General features: G+C 38.9%; 1 protein-coding gene across 9 annotated transcripts in view; it reads left to right on the top strand.

Annotated features, from left to right (window-relative positions):
- The window catches only part of LOC100744920 (Down syndrome cell adhesion molecule-like protein Dscam2), a 126452-nt gene that overhangs the window by 87169 nt on the left and 15030 nt on the right, over positions 1–24253 (top strand). For 6 of the 9 annotated variants that reach the window (XM_024364732.2, XM_024364733.2, XM_024364736.2 and 3 more), the window contains exons 4-11: positions 6065–6211; positions 6341–6458; positions 11425–11586; positions 12219–12502; positions 17254–17398; positions 19481–19632; positions 20412–20684; positions 22346–22645. In XM_024364732.2, coding sequence (XP_024220500.1) covers positions 6065–6211; positions 6341–6458; positions 11425–11586; positions 12219–12502; positions 17254–17398; positions 19481–19632; positions 20412–20684; positions 22346–22645 — 1581 coding nt within the window. Of the gene's footprint in view, positions 1–6064; positions 6212–6340; positions 6459–11424; positions 11587–12218; positions 12503–17253; positions 17399–19480; positions 19633–20411; positions 20685–20997; positions 21283–22345; positions 22646–24253 lie in introns of all 9 variants that reach the window. The other 3 variants (XM_024364731.2, XM_024364737.2, XM_012380685.3) reach the window with 1 other exon arrangement.

The following is a 24253-nucleotide window of genomic DNA, read 5'->3' as shown; positions in this document are numbered from 1 at the left end:
TCACGTATTGTCTGTTAGCGCACTTGTCAGCATAGCTATTTAGAAACCCATATCTTCGACATGCAAACATTCGAAACGAATCGTCTATTTCACGGAATCGGAGACCATATAGCAGAGACATTATGGGAATTGGGACTGATGCAAAGCACTTGGGGGGGTGCGGGTAAATGCGGAAGGCACCGCCATGGATTAAGCGACTGTCAATGATACTGTCTTTATTCCTACTGATCTATAACGCGCTTTAGCTATTAAACCGTCTACGGAGATCGACTATCGTCGATAGATCCGTCTCATTTGCGCGAGAATTTGGCGTAGAAATAAATTGGTTTACGCGATGGGAATAGAAATTAATCGAAAATCGATACTTCATTTCGAATCAGATTGTACATATGTAGCCTGTTAAACGAAATAGCTCTAGAACAAAATACTTCTTCTTCATCGACTATTATTAAATTAAAAGTGAAACGTTAATTTATTGTATTTGCAATAGACGAGTACGTAGAAGGAATTTTATCGATCAATAAAAAATTTATTTAGAGAAAAGGATATGTTAGGATATTAAATTTTCTCGCTCTCGTTGGTTAGAACATATTTAGAGAAAAGTGTTTTGTTTGGTAAAGTATATTGGTAAAGATATCTTTCATCTCTAATCAACGACATATTATAGGTTTCTAATACAACATTTTTGGATTTAGTAAACATTGATGGACAAGTCGAAAGATTTATAATTGTACGTTTCAGTAGAACTAAAATGCTGTCGCTTAGAAAGAATATAAGATGGAGATTTTGTCGAATGCATCGATACCGTGATCTTAAAATTTTATAATATTTGGTATAAAGTTTATCTATTTTAGATAGCAAAATACTTAATAGTGAATGCAGAAAATATATTTGAAAGACGCGAAACTATATGTATAGGGAAGTACGTACATGCTTTGGAAGTGATGTTCTGACGGAAGGCACCCATGTGGTTAATATCCAAGGGGAACCGCTACAGATCAAAGTGTCGCGAATAATGCCTTCGTTCCTCCATATTTACGATGTGTCGTGTCGACTATTTCTGATACCAATTCACCAATATTGCATCGAAGTATACTTTCCGATAGAAAATATAATATTGAAAATAAAATTATTTAATTGGATATCGACAATCTTAACTGACAAATGTTATTTGTTCCAATTACGAGTTCTAGCGAATAACATCCTTTTTTAGGATTGCCATTATATCGAGTAATAGTACATAAACTACAAATTTTTGTTTATAAACCTAAATAGAAAGTTATATCTGTATAGTCTTGTTTAAACATTTCGTTTCTAACTTTTGACTCGTATTTCATCTCGTTAAATTTTCGCTCGTTTTGCTTTCTTTGTTCTTCTTTCTTCTATTCTGAGTTTCCATAATGTATAGCGTAAAATTAAGTATAGTAAGTGATATAAAATTAAATATAGTGGGCTACTCGATAATGTACATAATAAAAGACGACGTGATAATCTCGAACAGGCAGAATTTCTGCATAATCTCTAAAAGGCAGACATAAAATCGTCCATTATTGTTCTAATTATTGTACTTAGCTTCTCATATGTTTAAAAAATATATAAAAGGCAATATATTAAAAAAAACTCTCCGTTTCTTTTAATTGCTTCCTGTCACAAACGCAGTCCACGTTTGTGGTCTTTGTAAACACCGTGCGAAGAGGAATGTAACAAATCCAGTGCAAGATCTACAATATCATTCGAATCGAGACAGGAACGTGTACAGCGTTCCGAATGTTCTCGAGAAATTAAATTTCACCGAGTTCTTTTGTCTGTTGTGTTCCGCTTCCGTCGTTCGTCTAAACTCGCTAGACGGAAATTCCATTTTCCGTCCGGAATCATAATGCTTTCGATACAAATCGAAACAATACAAACATGTGCAAGATGCGATCTGATAAGTAAACAATTAAATTCTCTAGAAATTCATTTGAAAATTAAATACAATAAAATAATTTTGTACAAATGTGCGCTACTTCAAAAATGTTTTCGCATTGTTGTTACATTTGCTGCAGGTTTGATAAAAATTAGTTCGCATCAGGCTTTTGCTAAACCAGTAACTGCCTTTCGCAGTTCACGATCTACGAAACAGCATTATCTTCCAAACTGAAAGTATTTTAAAAATGTTCACTTGTATATACAATTCGATTTATTTCCCAGTTAAAAAATATTTTGCGTTCCACTGATTCCTTATACCGTCAGATGAAAAACCTTTCCGCACAAACTTCAATTATTCAACGTATCAACTTTGAAAAGCTCTTTTTAATTAATCGTTTTCATTCGTCGCTACTTTATTTATGCCAATTTACGAGAAACTTTGAAAGTAAACACGTGGAAAGTGCACATAATATGTAAAGATGCATAAAATATCCGAAGATACTATGCTCATAAAAACATGAATTTGCATAAATATCATCAGTCTCCATTTATCATAATATATCAGAAAATAGCAACTTCGGGTTAAAGAACGTACAGAAGCTCGAACAAGAACTTGCCAGCAGTCTTTCATTGCGTTTTCTCCTTTAATTCTGAATGACCCTATAAACGTTATATCCTGTACGTTTCCATTAAATCTATCCCTATACATCTATCAGGATCAGCCCGCAATTAATTCCACGTACATATTTCATCCATGTACACTGTGCACGTGTGCAGACACAGTCGCGTGAGGATTACCGCCATGTCCACTGTCACGAATTCTTTGACAAGCCAACGTTTTTCCAAAGAGGATTGTCAAACGTTTATTCGCGAACACGCACGAAATTGTCGCGCGAAACGAGCGAAAAGTTTTAATTGCTTCGCGTACGAGCTCGCCAATAGAATCGTCTTCGTAAAACGATATTGTTTGAACGCACGGCTCTCAAAAAAGGTTACATGCCTTTGCAAAGTTGATGCTTACGACTCGTTAAAAGTGCGCGCGTACATTGACAAAACGCTATTGGTACAATACGGTTCCGCGTTTCATTGTTTTCAGCGTGCAAACGTGTTGTTAATTTTCTTTATTTCTCCTTCTCTCATTTTGTGTCCCTCCTTTCTTTTCTTTTATCTTTTCTTCCTGTCCTTTTTGTTTGTAATTTAATCCAAACGTTCGAACAGAAAATGGTGCCGGTGAATAGAACAGAAAAAGTTTGTAAATGGAGCGCGCAAATTTAACATGCGTCGATTAAACGAAAGTGTTCGTTTCGATGGTTTTTCAGAGAAATCGACGGGAAATTGCGCGAATTAATTGCTCGCATTCGAACAGCAAATAATATAAAAAGATTAACATGATGTATTAAAACAGAGGAGGAAAGGGATTTCAGTGTAACTGGCCAACTGAATGAATCATTCGAACTTGAATGCAGATACTTTATCTTTGAAAGAGAGATCTTCCTTTGCATTTCTCTTGATTGCGTTTCTTTTCTTTATTTTTCCAGAACACGATCATTATTATTTCATGCGTTTCTCAATAGTTCACCGTTTTATATGTGCATTTGATAAATATCGCATTATCGCTCGTCCAATATTGTACAGGTATCTTTTTATCCATCTAATAAACATTAAAATTCTATAAACTATTTCTTTTATAATCTCTTATATCCTAAAACAATTAATTTTATGCACGTGGAACGCGAACGTTTTAAAAATTGTTTGATCATCCTTCTCCTAGCTTTCCATACCCTGAGACAATTAATTTATACTTGGACGTTATATAGACATCTTTCTGTTGACCTAATTGATATTAAAATTCTGCCAATTATTCGATCATCCCTCTTATACCTTCCTACAACCACAACTAATTAATTTCCACGCAGATGTTACGCGAATATCTTTTCACCCCTTGAATAAACGTTACAATTCGTCAAATTACTTACCGTTTTTAGCATCACAACGCATTTAACCATTCTCTCGCGCCTCTACAGCAACTCTCTCACAAGCAGCAATCCCGTATTTCTTGCTGCCTATATAATATTAAGCCGCCTTTGTTCCCCATCTATAGTCGCTATATTTCTGTAAGCGTAACATATCCATCTTACTAATAGCGCTATGGTCAGACTGCACGTAATTCGAGGCAGCCTCCTCCGTCTCGTGCATACATACGCGTATGTACATCGTGTACATGGTCACGTACATACGCAGTCTATCTACGTTGAATAGATCCGAGAGGACAGGGTATAGGTAGTAGCATCGAGTGTGATACCGAAACTACATAACCCATCCAAGCCGGCTGACTTGGCCGACAATCGCTATTTAGCAGGACCGCTTATCTCTGCCGGTCTTAGCTGTGCTAATGTCTCGTAGCCGAATTTGCGTTCGAACGTAGACGTAATAACGTAGAATCTTGGATAGGGATACGGAGGTAGCGTGTACTACGCGCGGCTAGAAATTTCGTTAGCGGGACCAACAAACACGGAGATAAGAAACGCGCGATTACTTGTAAATATCTTCATCGATTCGCCATGCAAGATTCCAACGAAGCAACGAGAAACAGAATTAAAATTGTTGAGAATCGTGGATCTTAATTGGCGAAATAAAAGTAAAGGAACACCATGGTTACACTTAGAATTATGTTGAAATAGTTTTAGATTTATTTAATAAACGATTTCCAAGATCTTCGTCGATATACATTTGCACGCATCTCAACACTTTCTTCGTCTCGCCATCTTCCATACAAAAGTAAAGGAACACCAAGGTTACACTTAGAATTCATGATAAAATAGATTTAGATTTATTTAATAAACGATTTCCAAGATCTTCGTCGATATACATTTGCACGCATCTCAACACTTTCTTCGTCTCGCCATCTTCCATACCACACTGCCGACGGAACCGACGAGATGCCGTGTACGCACATACTTCCACACACTCATATTCTCGTACGTGTGTCACTACTACGCGGCCAATTTTGTCTAGCACATAAAATTGTACATATCTCAATAAAAATGAGGAGCGAAAAACGCTCCGGATAACGTGGAAGGAAAAAGGAATGAAAAGAAAGACGAGAACTAATGGAAGAACGACCTCTTTCGTGCAAGATAATCACATATTCGAAAGCCATGTTAAAGATATCCGGACGTGAATAGGGGTTTTCGTAAAACGACTGCGAATGTTTAGGATAACTACCGTCATTAACGTTGCTCGGGCTTATCTAAGGAACGAGCACCGGCTTAAGCCGAGCAGGGCAAGAACGGCCAGGTAGTACCTCCGCCAGTCATCCAGAACAGGCGCTGGAAATCCCGGAATTAGCATAATTATCGTTACGGTAAAACCGTTCGCCGGTTCACCGACGAAAATATCACGAAACGTTGGCGATAGCTCGTTCATCGATGGCACAGAGTAGTTATCAAAGGTAATTCCGAATCCGCGTGCCACGTTTATTGAGAAACGTCGACGTCGATTATAAATTATCGCCACGCACGCCAGTTACGAATAATACGGAGATTAGAAAATTCCTCGTTATATTTCTGCCATGTGCGAAAGAGTGTCTCGCAGAGGATGCTCTGCAACGTATCACGAATCCCACTATCGTCGTATCTCGCGTTAAATAATTCACCGAACGTGGAGCTATTTGCTCCGGGGACGATATAATCGCGTTTAACACCGCGGGGAAGATAGCCATCGCCGTTTTCCGGATTGCAAAACGTCTAGTAGATAGCCCGGTCATGTTCTGGTCGTGATGAAAGCTTTCGGACGCGAATTGCGTCCAAACGTATGGCGATTCCGATATTATACTTCGTATCGAGAATATTCGCAACAGTTTCTGAAAAGAGAATTTCATTCGATCTATAGCTGAAATTATCGTAATTGTTTTACTACGAACGATCGTTGTTATAGATCGTTGAAATTAATGGATATCGTTGTTTAGTGTCTGATAAATTGAAATTTATTGCTACAAATTATTATAACTAGACTACGCGTGTTCACGCATTTATGAAAAGTGTATAGAATACGCGTAACACGCGAATATATAATATAACGTAACGAGAAACTACGACGATAAGAGGCAATAAATAATACAAAGGCATAAACCTCTTTTTCATTATTTGCGTTGCAGATGGGAAGTTTCACCTTTTACCAACCGGGGAACTTCTGGTCCACAGCCTGGAGTTCAGCGATCAAATACACGGCTACAGATGTCGAACGATGCATCGTCTCACTAGACAAGTGGTAGTGAGTTCCGTGGCCAACGTAAGGATAGCAGGTAGTAATTTTCACTCCGGTGGACAGGCCGATTTTTCTTATCGTCGGGAAATTGCCGAGGTTTTTTCCAATTACCCGCCGCATTAATCGACCCTCTCTCGAACGATTCTTTTTTTTTCCTTTTTTGTAGATCACAGAGGGGTGATGCCGCCGGTGATTCTTGAAAACTCTGGCGTTGTTCACGTCGCGCAAGATGAATCAACGTCGTTAGTCTGCGTAGCACAGGCCTGCCCTACTCCTGAATATCGGTGAGTTTTTCATTTATCTCGATAGAGATACCTTAGCTCTTTACTCATTACGAAGAGTTGTTATAAAAAGTATAAATTTTATTTTACATCGACGAACTTTTGTTTAGATACGCAGAATCTTTTTAATCGCATTAACGTGAATACATAAAGTTCGTGTAAATTAAATTATAAGCTTATATCGCTTATTTAAATTGTTACTTTACATTTAATATTTGCAGCGTGTAGAATACTTGGAAATTTAAGTAGCATATATACATGTATAATCGCAATAATCATGACTCCCGTTTGTCATCTTTAAAAAAAATATTTCTTTTTTCTATTGCGATATACAACATAGTCTTTCTTTTCATCCTCTTCGTTACAACCAGTTGTACGTAACAGAGATCGTACTATTTTTCCGACGCTCTGGAAACTAACGATTGGTTAATACTACTGTGTCTGTCGCGAAGGACTCATTCTACTAGCCAATGTACGAATATCGAGCAAGACTATTCCTAAACTATTTAATACGATTTATGAAAATCAGATATAGAAATATCTTTATAATTAAGGAAACGGTATTTTATACTCACGAAAGGTAAATTAAACAGTAAAAATGTCGAAAATCACAACATGTAGGTATATACCGACGTGCGTTCAAAATGCCAGAAATTCTCCAACTATCTAGCAATCTATATATAATAATAATAAAACAGTAGAAGGATCGTGTCTGTATATTGAATAACAGAAAAACAGTTATCCAGGAACAGTTCATAAGCTATCGTGTCCAGAAGACTAGTTCTTTCAATTTTTGTCTGTCTGTTTGTTTGTCTGCTTATACTCGCATCGTGTAAGAACTACCGAACAAGTTTTCCTGGGATTTTCTCTGTTCCATATCTTAGTATCCGGGAAAGAAAATAGAATATGTTCCATCTCGATCCGTTTTCTAGAAGCTGGGAAATAGCTGGCGTTCGAGTTGTCAAGCTACGATGGTTATTATTCACGTCGTATTTGTTCTGAAATCCAACCATTTGATAATTTAATATCTTTTACCACGGAGAACAATCTAACTGTTGGTATGAAAAATATGCAGGTATTTCATTCGTAAAAGTTCATCCGTTTAAAAATTGTTCTGTATATTAACAGTCCACGCGAACGAAGTTGCGGCGAAAGGCTATTTATGGAACGAAAGACGCAGCTCGATTGATCGAGCTATCTATGTACAGTCTTTGTTCGTGAAATGTTTGGCAAATATAAATTAAATCATAATACATCCAAATAATCATGGGAATAATTACGGGTAATCGAAAACCGATGGCATGTTGCATGGTAAATTTAACGTTACAATTATTATTACAAACGATATAAACGAATTTAACGCTGTAATTGCGGGGCATTGGTCGTTGCGAGTTCAAAGCGACGGGAAACGAAGCATCCATAAAACGGAAACACGAATTCTCGCGTAAATCGAGCGTTCACCGAGGAGTATAGTTTTTCCTAGTGATACGATTACCGTCACGATGCAAGATATGAAAATTCATCGATCCTTCGAGGACTGTGTATAGACGTAATCCTTCGGAATACGACCTTTTAATCTCTGAGTGATACGATAAATCTCTGTGTGTCGAAACTACGATCGACATATACATTTGCCCTCGCCGAAGAACTACAGAGGTTGAAGACAAACGTCTGAAAGCTCAGGTACAAAGAAAATTCTTTCATGCCAATAGAAAGGCGATGAAAGCGTAACGTACAAAGGAAGCAGAAAAAACAACGCACGTTCTAATCTGGCTCTTTAATCTAAAAGAAAACTACGAGCCACGTTTTTCAGCGTCGAAAGGTGGATCGAAACAAGGATGAACGAAAAGACAGTCAGAGACAGGAAAAGGAGAATCGGAGGCAGGAATATTCGAGATAGAAAGTAAGTAAAGAAATAAGGACTGGGCAGGACTTTGATCGAGGAAAAGTGGAAGCACTCGAACGTGAAGCTTCGCGAACGGAGCACAATCGGAAACTCTCCATGTCGCTCAGCGAGTCTTCGAGGAGCCTTCTGCTCTACAAAGTTTTTCTCCTCGTTCTCTTTCTTTCTCTCTTGGAATTTCTGGATCTCCTTTTCCTCGACCCAGGACCACGGGCAGATGCATGCACCGGACAAGAAACATCTGGAGAGATGAAAATTTATTGACGATAGCGCTAGCCAGCATGGCGTGCCAAGACATTTTGCGAACGATATGCTTGAACAGTACTTACATGCTTCACCGATACCAATCCATTCGACTGAAATAACGAGGTGAACTGGTTTTATCGCATGATTTAGGCTCGGCTACAGATTTATGAGTGAAACCATTTTTAACGCGTTGTGTTCTATCTTGTAATAACGAGGCAATGGATGTAGTTTTAGCAATTGAAGCTGTACGTTTAGATAATTTATTTTATTAACGACGACAATGATGTTAATAACAAGAAGAAGAACAGTTGTAACGGTTATAAGGATCGTACATAGAGTGGCAGCATGTTTGACTAAGAATTAAGGACCATCTTTTAGAAAACAATTGCCAGTAAGCGAGGACATTGGCGATGAAGCGAAAAATTTGAAGAAAATTATTAAGAAAAGGGATTGTATCTTCTTCAAAAGTTGTTTCTAATAGTAATACATGCAATAACATAAAGTGAGGCTACGATGTAATGTTTAATAGACTAATTAATGTTTTTCAAGATTCGTGTAATTAGAAGAAATTTCAGAAATTTAGTAACTCTCGTTTCATTTATTATATTATATTACATTGTATCATATTATGAAGATTTATGTAGGATTTCGTAAAGAAATATTGTTTTAGTAGACTATACATACATGTAACATGTGGCTGTATGTATTCTAACACGTGGCTAACCATACATTCATCTTATAAATTAGCACACTCCTACACCATCCATTATTCCAAAACACGACGTAAGCAGGAGCAATCAATCGAAACTAGAAACGCTCGGTTTCTAACAACAAACTTGCTGCAATTTACCTGCAGTCAGACCATGTGCGAGTCGAAATAGCACGTATTTACCATGAAACTGATCGCGCTACAAACGTAATTCCCTTTTCCTAGAGAGAGAGAGAGAGAGAGAGAGAAATACTTCACAGAAAGTCGCAAAGTCCAAATAAAATACACCTTTAACTTAACTCAGCTATCTTGACGCTCTCGAAAGAATCGAAGAACTGATCTACTAGACGAGTTTGAACTCTAACTTCTTACCTTTTTACCTCGGGTAACTTCCCCTAGAACTACCAACTAAAATTCCCGAAGGAAGTCAGCTCCCTTACGTATCAAGAAATCCAAGAACGAACAAAGATACAAGATACGATGTTCCTGGACGATCTACAAAAAACAAAGGGGGTTAGGTGAGATATAGAGAGGACGAAAAAGGCGAAGATGAAGAGGATCGGGGAAAGTGAGGAGAGGAAAAGAAACGAAAAACAGAGCAGGGGATCCGTGGAAGTGGTTCGAGCCGACGAACGTGCTTCGATCGAAAACTGTCAAGACGTTGGTGAGGATGAAAGAAAGCACCGAATCTCCGGGATAAATGCTCACTGTGGATGCGACTGGATGTCGTTTCTAGGTCGTCGTGCCCGAAAGCCAGTGAAATTGAAGCGCCTCGGTTCCACCAACCAGCCCTTTGCCTGATGCGCGAGCGCTTTACCTTGCGATGAAAAATTATTCCTCGAGTCTTTACCGGAAAAAAGGAAGTTCCAAAGTGGCAGGGGAAGTCGCATTAACTTGCAATCATGCAAACCGCGCTAGCTTCGAAATGTTCGGTCCGCGCGACGCTACGTTTGAAAATTTTTACCGGAATTCGCGTGCGAGAACGGGAACAGAATGGAATGCTGCCAGGACCCATTTTCGTGCGAATGCTACAAAGGATTTCTGCGCGGCTGCCGGCAAATTTTCAACGGAATGTTCGGCTAGAATTTCGCGAATTGTACGCCGATAAAGAGATTTCAATGGATTCAGTTAATGTAATTGGATGATATATTATGTTGCCGAGTGAGTAGAATGACGTTTGAATTAATCGAGATTACGAGGGAATTTATCGTCGGCTGAATTTTCACGATTGTTTGCTGGTCGATTCGATGGAATTTTTAATTGGTACTTTGGATAATTTCGCATGAGATATAAATTAGAGAAATAATATGTTATTGTGGATAGCGCGAAATGAAAATGATAAGTAATAACGAGTGGAATGAATCTCGTAAATACGCGTTTGATTTCGTTTTAATCGTAATATAAAGAATCGTAATATAAAAATTGCTTTTCACGCGTTTCAATAATTCTCTGAATAGCTAAGTATTTGCTAATACGAGGGTTGTATAAAGGGGAACTAAATTTTGTACAACAACGAAGATTTTAATTAACGGTGATTATTATTAAGATAATAGTAGTACTACATCTATAAATAAGATGATAGTAATATTAATTCTGTAATTACGATGTTAAGAAGCTTAAAGCTATAAAAGGGAAGTAAAGATGTGCAATATACGGATATGATACTATATGTATGTACATATATACGATTATAGTCTTGGGGAATAGCGATTACAAAACCCATTCTATTATAATAAGATATCTGAGTATAGTCCTTCTTTGAATCTTAAATAAATCTAGAGATTTATTAAAAATTTTCGTAGAAGAGGATATATCAAGAAGTTATATTAATTTCATACAATTGTTTAACAAACATAAGTTGTACTAGACTGTATAACTTTATAATACTTTATAGAGAAAGTACGTTAATGAAGACATAATTGAAACATAACGTCAAGAACGATTTTAATGAATCATAATTGCAAGTAGAAAGTGTTTTAAGCTTTATGATCTCTAGATCTTCCGTTATGTTGTATAGCACCGTTGGATTATTTCAAGAGTAAAATATTGCTTACACAAATAGTGGTTCGATCATTTAAGGTTTAATGTTCCATCTACGATTCAATTTCCAGATGGTACGCACAAACCGGTTCCGAGCCAATGCTGGTACTCTCTGGACCAAGGACCAGATTGCTCGGGTCTGTTCTGGCCCTCGAAGCTGTGACGTTAGAAGATAGCGGTATTTATCGTTGTTCTGCGTCCAATCCTGGTGGTGAAGCTAGCGCAGAAATTCGGTAACGAATAAATGATAGATTTCATATAAATAGTAATAAATCAAGAAAGAAATTCAATAATTAATAAATTATATCCTAATCATTGACATCTATACGAAAGTGAAAGGAATAAATATATTATTTCCAGAAAATTTTATTTAAAAATTAGCGCGTTTCCTACTATACAGAAGTTTAAGGATTTGAAATTAGGTCAAGAAATTTCTAGAGAACGTTTAATTGTGAAAAGATATCTATTGCGTTAAATTTTTAACATTTCTATCTTCTTTTATACAGAGAAAGCGAGAAACTTATTTAATAGACTAATTAAAGCTTTGCTTCTGGTAATTATGCCCATAGACCGTGGACTCCCTGTAAATTCTCTATCTACATATTTAACTTTACAAATAATATCTTGATAATTTATTACAAAGAAATTATTAACTCCTTTATTTCGTCCGGTACTTTATTACAAAGAAAGTAAGGTAAGGAAAGCATAAAGCGTTGATATTTCGATAAGATTACTAAAACGTTTGCAATTTAAAATTCATGACCAATTAAATGATAAAATAAAAGATGTCTTTGATTAAGTTCTTAATGAAACCTGCACTTGGAAGAAATAAACCAATGTTACAAAGTAAATAATCGTTCTTCAGGCTCATCGTGACAGCCCCGCTACACATCGAAGTGACGCCACCGTTGTTAAGCGTCCATTTAGGAGGTAATGCCGAATTTAGATGCGAGGTCAGCACGCATCCACAAGCTGGACCACACTTTGTTACCTGGTACAAGGATGGTCGCCAGCTGCCAGGCTCCGGCAGACAATCAGAATTATTGAGGCTGAACGGTATCAGCAGAGAAGATCGTGGAATGTATCAGTGTATCGTCAGACGAGCGGAGGGTGACACTGCACAAGCCTCAGCGGAACTACAATTGGGCGGTACGTAAGGAATGTTCATTTATCTCTTAGACCTTTCCATAGTGGAAACTGGGGCAATATTACAAGCTCGGGGCTCATAACAGGATTAATTTCACCTTTTTGGGAAAATCTCGTTTTTTCAAAATCTCTTCAGAAATGATCTTCTTCCAATTACCTGTGTAAATTTCGCGTCGTTTTTAAAATTTAACGAATACCACTTGGAAAAAGGTACTCGATCGAATAGCTACTTTAAGTTACGTAATTTTCGTATGCAGAAACACGTAAATGCGCAACAGCATATATTCCTACGTACGGTATTCCATTCGATTCGACTCGCTCGATCTCAATTACCAAATTCCACATACTCGGCTTCATTTCGACTTGGGCTGCACAAAGGAAAATTACATGGAAAGTTGCGGTGCAGTTTCGATCGGAATTGCAAATGAGGGAGCTTTCAATAGGTCTATGCATACGTATAAATTCACTTTTCGCGGAACTATCAACCTTGGTCGGGCACAAAGCAAATTAGGTCATTCTCGAAGATTCATTTTCTGCGTCTCGAAACTTTATCGCTTCCGTGAAAATTCACGCGGTCTAATTAGCATGGAAATGCATCACGCTTGCCATTCTACCAGGGAGGAAATTTAATAAATTGATACGACGTGACGTCTAGAATCCGTGACCTCGTTCCATTGCAAATGTATGTAAAATAAACAACGGCTTTTATCTTCGTCTAGAAAAAACTATACAATTAGAATATTAATTTTGAATTAATTAATTTATTAACCAAGCAATTTGTATGGAATTAATAAATTTTACTGTTTTACCTCTGATTTTGATTATCGATATATTTGATTGCCCTAGAATTTGATTTTAATAATTGCGTTCCACTTCGACTGGCATAAAATTAATTAAAAATACCTATCGATTCAAGTGTCGCTATATTGAACAACAAACAGTTTACAAATTTTAGCTCTTTGATAATTACAAGTGATACCTAGATTAAAACAACCAAGCGTTCTAAGAAATTAGTTAAGAATTAATCGATTTCTTATTAAAAATTCATTCGTCAAATCTAATTTAGTAATTTAGCAGCGTGTGCTCGAATTTTACGTTCAATAAATATTGTTTCAACAGTCTTGGACTTTTTCGAACTTCCAATTGATCCAACCTTTCACATCGTTACGACTAATTTGCGTAATTTTTCGGACGTATCCAATACGTATCGATATAAAAACAGAAAAATTAAAATTCAACGAATGATGATATCAAAACGATTTAATACGCAATTACGTATTGCGTAATATTCCTCGTTAATACTACACCATTAAAGACACATCGAGTATAATACCAAATTGGCAGACTCAAACCAAGCTTGTAATCACGATTCCCCTCGCCGCTTACAAGCTTCCATCATTGCAAGTGTTCTGTTCATCGATCGTTGGAAATCGAGCCCCATTGCCCCCGAAATACTTTCACCCGATCGATGCCTGTGAGAATTGATCTCTCACCCGTTTTCGAGAACGCGACACGGTTACGTGTCAGAAGCGATGCAAGCGTAGCGCTCTCCAAAGTAGGTTCGCGTGATCGGTAGTGAACGTTACCGATCGTATTACCAGGAACTCGATTATCATGAAAAGAGCATGTCAACCACGTGGACCGTTACGTCGAGAGAACAGAGATCTCCGCTTTGAAGTGGAGGAGGCTTCTTTTACGCCGCTTTACCTCTTCCCATCCCTTTCGTTACCTCCTCCGTACTCGCCACTATTACCACTGTCAACCCTCTTTCCCCTCTACTCTTTGATAACCACCACGAGGCGTCTCTTTCTCTGTCTATCTCTCTCTATCTCTCCTTCCTCTGCCTCTCTCCTTCCTTCTTTCTCTGGACCGTTTGCCCTATATCTGGACCGCCCACCTATGGATGAGGAGTAGCGCATGAAAGAGGAACATGCCGTTGGCGAGGGACGCGGAGGAAACCAGCCAGAGGAGAGCCTTTGAAACAACAATGAAGTTAGCGTCTCTCGCTCGTCAGCGTCGGTAATGCACGGAATTTACGTCAAAGGGAATTCGAGCAAGCCATACACCCGTGGTAAGGACCTACCGTGGTCTGGACACAGTGCAACAGAGAGAGACCAAAATATATATATATATATCCAAGGAGGAGTTTGGAGAGACAGGAAGAGAGAGAGGAGAGGATTACCGGTTCGTTACAATTTTACGACTAGGAAAAATGTAGGAATAAAAGGGGGAGAGATGACTTGCCTGTGATGCCACGAGCCAAGAGGCTAGTGGAAAAAAGTCGTTTCGTTGACGAGCTGGAACCAAATGGAGACCAATCGCGTTCCGATCGAACGCCTGGTAACCTACGAACCGCTTTTCTCGACTTCGACTGGAACACTCTGGTGGTGCTTCTAATTTCTTCCCGCCTTCGTGGTGATGTAAAAAAAGAAATAGAAGGCCGAGTTTGCGCATATAAAAAGTACGATCGCAAGAGCACTAAACTATTACTTTCCCTGTGAAAATTATGAACTATAGTGCATTATGAAATTTCGCGTGGATGCGGTTACGCCAGGCTGCCTCGTATTTTGTCGAGCCGCGTGAATGAAGATTCACGGCCTCGTGAATACACTTCGACGAAGCTGTAACGTCGAGAACTGGAACATTTTTTTCCTCGCTGAAATTTGTTCGCCTTTCTCAAAATTCTTTCATACTGTGAGATACAGGAAAAAGAGATTTCTATGGATGTGATGTTGGAAACGTTTAATTAATGTAATAAACGTTGTTACGAATTAGTACGAAGCAAAGCTGTAACTTATTTAAACTTGTGTGTAATGTATAATTAGAGCGTGCATATTTATACATTGAGATAGAAAAATATATAGAGTGTACACGATATGTATAGAAGCGTACAAAGTATTCAACGTAAAATAGCCGTTATGATGTACAATAAATAAATGAGTTTAGAATCCACTCCTTTATTTATGTTCGTAAAGATAACAGTTTCCTAAAAAATTCACAGTTACATTGATTAACTCTATGGACATTTTTAAATGACCCATAGTTCCAACTAGCAAAAGCTTTCGATGCTCGAGCATTATTCCTTTGTATCTTTTTCCAATTTCACGTCATTTATGTTTGTACGTATCTGTTTCATATACATATATTTTATTCACTTTTATTTTACATCTATTTTAATTCTCATTCAGTGATTAGCAGTTAACCTCAGAATTTATAGCATCTTCTTCCTCGTTTTGCATCCCGATCTTTTTCTGTGTATACTAAAATATTGTAGCGATATGCTCCATACAGTTGTATATTATAAATTATTATAAATTTATACTACTATGAACCATTTTCAGGACCATTTAAGCCTAAAACTTACTTACCGCTCATAATAAACAGACCGTTCGACGCTCGAAAGCTCTACATTTTCCAACTACCACATGACGTTTCGACACTCGCCTCGCGACTTCCCTGCTTCCTTCACGATTCTCCCAAGGCAGACAGACTGAATAAACATCAGGTAGAAATTCTGTTTTATTGAAACCAGCGGACGAAGTGTCGCGGTTTCCCGACTACGTATTGACGATCGCTCGAAGGCATCGAGACGAGATTCATCAATTTCCACACGGATCCGCGAGCATCGTCTCTACTTCCTGCTTGTATTCATCGTAGACAAAAGTGTTTTAGTCATCTGTTCCTCCTTCTCTCTCTCTCTCTCTCTCTCTCTCTCTCTCTCTCTCTCTCTCTGTATTTCTATCTTCTTATCTATCTACGTATCTATCCGCCCGCTTGTCTCTTCGTTTCTAGACGACGGAACTGTCTTTTGTAACGGGACGCTCGAGCATTTTTAATGACGAAGAAATCGACACTTTTAATTATGGAAAGTCTCTCATCCTGCGAGCTCCGTCCCTCGGCGTCGACCGAGAGAGACTCGACTTCGATCTTGGACTTTCCCAGTTCTTCTTTGCCTTTCCACTACCTCTACTTTCTATCCTCTACCCTTCTTTCTTTTTTTCTCCGTTTCATCCTTCCTAGGCCCCTTTCCATCGGTCGTCGTGTCGTCGAGATAGAAACATCGAGAGAGAAAAATATTCTGACGCGCTTCCGTCGCAGCGAGCCCATTGTCTTTCGTTTTCTATCGCGATGCACGGGAGACAGTCAGTCAGCCAGCCAGCCAGCCAGCCAGGCAGGCAGGCAGGCAGGCAGGCAGGCAGGCGTGGCGGCTTTCAGAATCAAGAATCCGTCGTGGTCTTTCACGCTCTTGCCTCTTGTTCTTTCTTCTTCCACGAGCAAACGGGGATTTCTACTTCTCCCGTTATCTGCTATCCAATTCAACCCTTACCTGCTGCTCCCTAACCTTCCCTCGTATTGTTTTTAACGAGATGGATCCGATCGCGTCGCGGTCATTTACGAATCGAATGGCTATTCTCTGGTCGAGCTGACTCGATCTTTCTTCTTCTGCTTTCCGTTCCGCCTTTCTCCATCCTCTTTTTGAATCGACCGATACAAACGGAGAGACTTCACCGCGATCGAAAGTCCAATCTGTGTCGAGTAGCAACGTTAAAAAAAAAAGAATTTCTCTTGCTCTGTGCTCGGTATTTCTTTCGATATTTCTCTGGCCGTTTCATAACCGCGTGTGCTTCAAATGCTTCTTTGAAGTTGTATAAAAACGCGAGCAAAGTGCGAGGGTAGTTGGGAAGGGGAAGAATGTTAAAAACGAAGGATACCGAGAAATATATGTGTCCTGGTCTTGTTTTCTTTGTTCGCAGACGCACCACCGATGCTGCTTTATTCGTTTATCGAACAAACGTTGCAACCGGGCCCGGCTGTATCCTTAAAGTGCTCCGCTGCTGGGAATCCAACACCGCAGGTCTCCTGGGCCTTGGACGGCTTTCCTCTGCCAACCAACGGAAGGTAGGCTTCATTTAATTGTACGTAACCAAATACCGGTGTATTCAACGTAATACAAGGTATAATTGGTCGTTAATTGTTGCATATATCGATTAGACGCTGCAAGGCAAATTATAGATTACTTAATCAATTCGATCCGGATATAGAATTGTGTGAGAGGTTGTGTAAAGACTGAAATGTACATTTTGCTCGTATGGTTTTTAATTTAACTTATCTAACTTTAACAATCATATAATCGCTTTTTAATCAAGAAATAAATAAAAAATGATAGATTTATCAAACATCAAATTTAATTTTGTTATATTAATAATAGTAACGAATCGACAAATTATAGGTTGCAGGTTATAGACAAGAGTTATATAAATACATTTTGTTAAATTAATAAATAGAAAAGAACCAAGAAACGAGTAATTTTACTCCAAGTATTCAGGGTTGTTACATTAAGTATCGAACTTAATTTGATTTATTACCTGTTACAAGTTATCAAGCTCGTCTTGCGTAGTGATTTATCAACTAACAATATTCCATCTTGTTAAATCTTTCCTATTTCTTACAACTACCGGCCGTTTAATCTTAAAACATGCCAACTAGCTGATTAATTTGTTGACACGTTCGTGTTAAATTATGCAATACTCCGACGAGATATTTTATCCGATTAAATTCCTTTCATTTCTATAACTCTCTGCTTAATATTGATCGTTTAATTTTTAACTATTTCCGCGAGTCGGTTAATTTGTCACGTACCCGTGCTAAATCTCAATTCAACGATACTCAACGTGACAACCATTACTTCCGCATACGACTGATAAAATACGCTACTGCTTCTTTGATCGTCGCATAAAGCATACGATCGTAACTCTGGAACAATTGTTTTAACGCGTGCTTGATGCCTCGTAATTAAAATGCAATCTCCTGGCGGCGATAGTCAAGAGGTCGCATCTGCAGCCAGGCCAATTTCAATTTCAAGTGCAATATCCCAGCAAGAAGCCGGGGAATATTTATTGCGACGACACGGGCCGTCATTCGTCGAGGATAGAGAAGGCAAAGGTACGAGAGGACGGACACGAGAGGATATGACGCGAGACCCTCGTAAGGTTTAACGACAGATCGACATAAAAGACGCTCTGTGATTCTTCTCTTGTGCCACTTCGTTGTTGTACCGCCTCGTTCTCGGCCATTTCCTTCCCCTTTCCGTGAAAAGCCATCCTATACGATCCTCAGCTTCGAGCGAAACGCGTGCAATTCGCTTCTCGTCGCACAAACTGTTGCCCGCGATTCTCGGTACACGTGAAATTAGCAATTTCATTGAAATCGGGCCGCTTTGGTCGAGAACGCGCATTGCGACGCGGTAATTGAAAAGTGGTCTCTCTGCACTGTATTGAAAGTAGGAAGTTACTGTGTTCCCTCCCCCATCAAAGTTAATCGTTAATTGAAAAAAAACTTTGTTCATTAACTTGGAGGATTTTGCTGAAATTGCGTAGAGAGCTTTGCTCGTGAAATATAGCTTCAATTTGGAACGTTCTCGATGGAGATATTCGTTCGTCCTTTCGGAGTTCTGCTAAATGATAATATAAGCTGGAAAAAAAGATTAACGAATGGCGTATGGTGGTACGAGTTTATAGGGATTTCTGAGATTTGTTTATTGCGTCGGTGATTATTTTGTCAATGAGAATTTTTACGGAAAAACTCTGTTTTTTACATACTGGTTTTACATGCTGTAGAAATTCGGTAGAACGCATGATCGTCCAAGGGTTAGGACAGATACGACTGAATGTATCCTATAAATATGTATCTAAGTGGTTCGTTGAAGTTAGTGAAAGGAAACAGACAAAAAAATATTGAGATATACATGGCGTTATCGAAAAAAATGCGAGACTGTATCAGTTATCTCGACATCAGTGCCAGATATCTACTGATTTTGAGGGCTATTTCGCTAGAGTTTTGCGCATTTCTCTGCCAACTTTCGTCTATCTATAAATATTATGTCAGAAATAATTTATAAATTATATTAGAAATATTATATTAGAAATAATTTAGAAATAATTTACGGTTCATTAAAGGAGAATTTGTTATCCATGTCCGAAGGTTCGTTATCGGTCAATACGTGACAGTTCACGGCGATGTTATATCGCACGTCAATATCAGTCATGTGATGGTGGAGGATGGAGGAGAATATTCTTGCACAGCTGAAAATCGAGCAGGGAAAGTCACTCACGCTGCACGCCTCAACGTTTACGGTAAATTTCATGCTAAATCCGGTGACCGAACTTCGTGAATAATGTTTAGCAAATTGATGTCCTGTTAGAGTTTGTCCAATTTATGGTTTACGTTTGAGCTTTGATTTCTGACTCTATGACGCCCTTCGCAGCTGAAAATTATTTAAATAAAATGGAAATAAGTTACACGAGTAAATAGAGCCACGTAAAATGGTTAAAATACGTCACTGCGTTATCAGCTATGAACGAATAAGTAGCATTACCGCGTATGATGTTAGGCCGTTTGCTCATGCGTTCAGTTGAATATTTCATTTATTCGAAGTAACAAAATTTTGTCATTCTTTGCTATTCATACATTCTGTGCGAAATTTGCATTTGATTTTATTGCATTAGTTTTCATGCAAAATTTTGTTGTCGACGAGAGAATTTTATTCCAGCAGTGTAAAAGTAGTACTACCATGTTCATAGTCAGACCAATTCCACTTCTTACTGCAATGATAACACACATCTTTCGAAGTTATCTAGCTACGAAATTTCGTATATTCCTGCAGTAAGAAAATCTTTCATTCTGACTTGTAGAAGAAGCTTCGGGTAAAATTTCCAAAAAGGTTGCAAAGTTAAAACATTCATAATTTTTAATTTATAAGCTCCGACTCTAAGATTTCAGAATTGCATAAATAAATATTTCCAATTTATTGGATCAGATTGTAATTATTTTAAATCAGCGAAACTACCGATAAATTACTTTTCTTCCATAATCCATAAATCTTAATATATTAATCGCTGGATTTTCCCTTCAGGTCTTCCATACATTCGACTAATTCCAAAGGTAACTGCCGTCGCCGGCGAAACTCTTCGCTTGAAGTGTCCAGTGGCTGGCTACCCGATCGAGGAAATCAAGTGGGAGCGGGCAAATCGCGAATTACCAGACGATCTCCGGCAGAAAGTGCTTAAGGACGGCACTTTGGTCATCACGAGCGTACAGAAGAAGGGCGACGCAGGGGTGTACACGTGTTCAGCAAGGAACAAACAAGGACACAACGCGAGAAGATCTGGAGACGTCGCAGTGATCGGTAAGGCATTTCGTTCGTGCCACTATCGTACGATTGTTACAGGTGTTTCGATGCCGAGAAGACGATACCAAGTCTTAACTATTGCCTCGTGGCAAAGACGAAGACCTAAATCGAATATGCTTCGAAAAAAATGATCACTACGATCAACAGTAAGGTGGAAGAACCGCCAAAAAAAAAAAAAGAAAAAATGAGAAAAAGAAGAAGATAATTTCTAGGATTCCACGATGAGCAGCGAAGGATTTCCAGATGCGACGTGTTTATCTTCGTCTATGCTTCTCGAGTTCACGAGGTGTCGTTGTTGTTATTATTCCAGTTCCTCCCAAAATTAGCCCATTCACGGCAGATCGTGATCTTCATCTCGGCGAAAGAACTACGTTGACTTGCTCGGTGACAAGAGGCGATCTGCCGCTCTCGATCTCCTGGCTCAAGGACGGACGATCTATGGGACCGTCGGAGCGAGTCAGTGTCACCAATATGGACCAGTACAATAGCATACTGATGATTGAAAGTTTATCTCCAGATCACAACGGCAACTACTCGTGCGTGGCCCGTAATCTGGCCGCAGAGGTATCACACACGCAGCGGCTTGTGGTTCATGGTAATCCTCCTCTAGGCCCCCTTCATTTTTGCCCGACGACCGCCTGACCGCCCGAAATTCGTACGAGTGCCGATCGCGTGAGTGCGTACACGGTTGCCCACACTCGCGAATGAACCGCGTGAGGATCTCGAAGTGCTGTTCTCTTTCTCTTGCGCCTCCGTGGAAGTCATAGCGAGTACAAAACATTTTCCACAGTCTCTATTCGCACACGTTTCTTCGTTCTCGCTTCATCTGAAAATTTCGATGTGTATTAGTGCTGTCTCACCGCTGTAAATAGCTTTCAACGTGAACCGATACAATGAAGATGCGTGATCACACAGCTCGTTAAATTCTTACGCGTTCATTCGAGAAGGAATCTTTTTTTATCTGATATAAAGCCATCGGACGTCATTCAGGAACGTAGAGACCTGATGACGGATACTTAATGACGGCTCACGCTTAGCGTGGCTCATCCTCCTGCACGAGACCTGCCATTATCACATCCTATGTTTTCTCCTCCATCCTTGTCTCGACTCTTCGAAAAGAGATTTTACATTTGGATAAAAATTAACAACATAAGTTATACGTACGAATATAAATTTGTGTAAAGTATTTTCTAACAAAAATCTGTTATCTGTATGAAACTAAATTTTCGAAGAGTCGGCGAATGCTAGCTCTTGCGTTGGGAACGACCGTATGCAGCGTGAGTGTGCGATGCCAAGTTATAAGTGTACAAGGTGTTGTAGGGCGGCAGGGGCAGGTCCGCGGCGGGGCCACCCTCTCTCTCCTCTACATTGCTACGTTACTATACTGCCTCTATTGTACATATTCTACATATATATATATACATATTATATTCTATATATATATCTATACATATACATGGACGTACTACTGTCTATATATATAATATATATGAACATACCGCTACTATATTAAAGAAAAACATCTATATATATATTTATACATATATATATAAAGAACACATGTACCTGGTACAAAAAAAAGGTTCTTGCGTTTTTTTTGGTGCCATCTTTTTCTCGCTCTCACGTATGGTTCTCTCTTCTCTCTTGACCTTTTCCAGTACCCCCTATTATTGAGCCATTTACGTTTCAAGAGGGACTATCCGAGGGGATGCGGACGCGGACGGTGTGCGGGGTCGCGGCGGGTGACCCACCCTTAACTATATCCTGGCTAAAAGACGGCCAAAGTCCTTTCCCTTTGCCGCCGAATCTCGCCTCCGTCGCAAACATCTCCCAACTGGATCCTTATTCGAGTCTCCTCAGTATAACGAACCTCGCGGCCGAGCACTCCGGCGACTATACCTGCGTCGCCGCGAACCCCGCCGCCGAGGTCAGGTACACGGCCAAGCTACAGGTAAAAGGTAACTAGATGATCGGCGACCTTTTCCATCATCATCCCAAAACTTCCAATTTTGATCTTATACCAGCATTTCCCATCGATCTCGACGGAAATATCTGTAATATCTTTTATCCCTTTACATATACGCGCCATGAAATTATCTTCTTATTCTTCTTTCGAAGAATTTTTCATTCGCTGATTTTTGTTTCTTTCGCTCCTTAAATCCCAGGTAATTGTGGTTTGTTCCCAGTAAGCTAATACTGTTCTTTCGTTGTTCTTGTTTCTTATTTTCCTTAGGTTAATGTAATATTTTTAGTATATGGTCTCAAATAAAATTCGTACTTGTTACTTTGCTTTTTGTTGGTAAGATTTTTAGACAATTGAATTTGCTGTAAGAGTTTTGTACGTATCTATTTAAAGTTCGTATTCGTCGTTTGGTTTTTGGTAGACATTTGACAAAGTGAAGCTGCACATTTAGTAGATGCACCTGAATATTTTTTACCAATCGGAGATTACATATCTATTTTGATCGATATAAAGAGAATTTTTAATATCTGCTAAACAGATAAATAGAGTAACTCAGTGAGAAATATATATATTCTGCGAAAGAAATAACGTCGAGGTCGAGACCAACTTTTGTCCCGATCCCAACTGTACATCCGGAGAGATTCACCAGATCCATCTCTATCCAAATCGCCATAATCTATAGTCCATATTTAACGTCCATAACGATCGAATCACGTCATAACGCTTTACTAATTCGATCCCTGCATAACCATCGTTAATCGTCGTAGTGTTCTCGCACGGATTAAAGACAAACCATTAAAACCAATAATTCTGTTACATATAGCAATACACGTTACTGTGGCCTATTCGATTTACCAAGAATACAGAGTCTATTCGTAGCGAGATCACGCACGTTTCATCATTGAACCCTCTTGAATCATCGAGTCCGTCCTGTTCTCCTAGAAATCCAAAGAAATCTCCTTGTTCCCTCAGACACAGTGTGTATTACATTTACGTTGCTTTGGCTCTCTGGGAATGCGTCGGTATCTCGTGGACCCCCGAGGTTTGCTTGACTTGACCGAATAATAAAGGTAACAGTTTGCACCTTTCCTTATTTTTACTCGTTTCTTTAAAACGGAGCAACCAACCAACCAAGCAAAACTATAAAAAAAATGATAATGGCGATGTGTACGAACAAAAATAAAACTCTCTTCTGGCCTGCGTGCGTGCGTGTATGTGAGCATCATACACACTTTATTTGCATGTTCTCTTTTTACTATTGACATAGCTGTCGTTTTTTCTGTCTGCATATACATATATTTATATATACATATACCTTACGTGTTTGTGTACATATATTATTATTATTACTTCTATATATATATATATATATTTTAAGTGTTTTCTGATTAACCGAGTACGAGCACGTGCCACTCTGCTCACGATCAAAAATCTTCACAGAACCTATGCGCTGTGGCTCTCCTTTGGGCTCGTTGGAAGGCAACCTTTTTTCATTACACTTCTGCATGCTTTTCTCACTGTCTTTTCTATCTCTCTGTCACGCTCTTTTTTATCTTTCCTTCGCGGTCGCGAAATACACGGGGCACGAGTCGCAACGAACTCG

Source organism: Bombus impatiens, unplaced genomic scaffold (assembly GCF_000188095.3).
Source record: "Bombus impatiens unplaced genomic scaffold, BIMP_2.2 scf_0106, whole genome shotgun sequence".
NCBI lineage: Eukaryota > Metazoa > Arthropoda > Insecta > Hymenoptera > Apidae > Bombus > Bombus impatiens.
The sequence above is the reverse complement of the archived record's forward strand: the minus strand, read 5'-3'. Positions and strand labels throughout refer to the sequence as shown.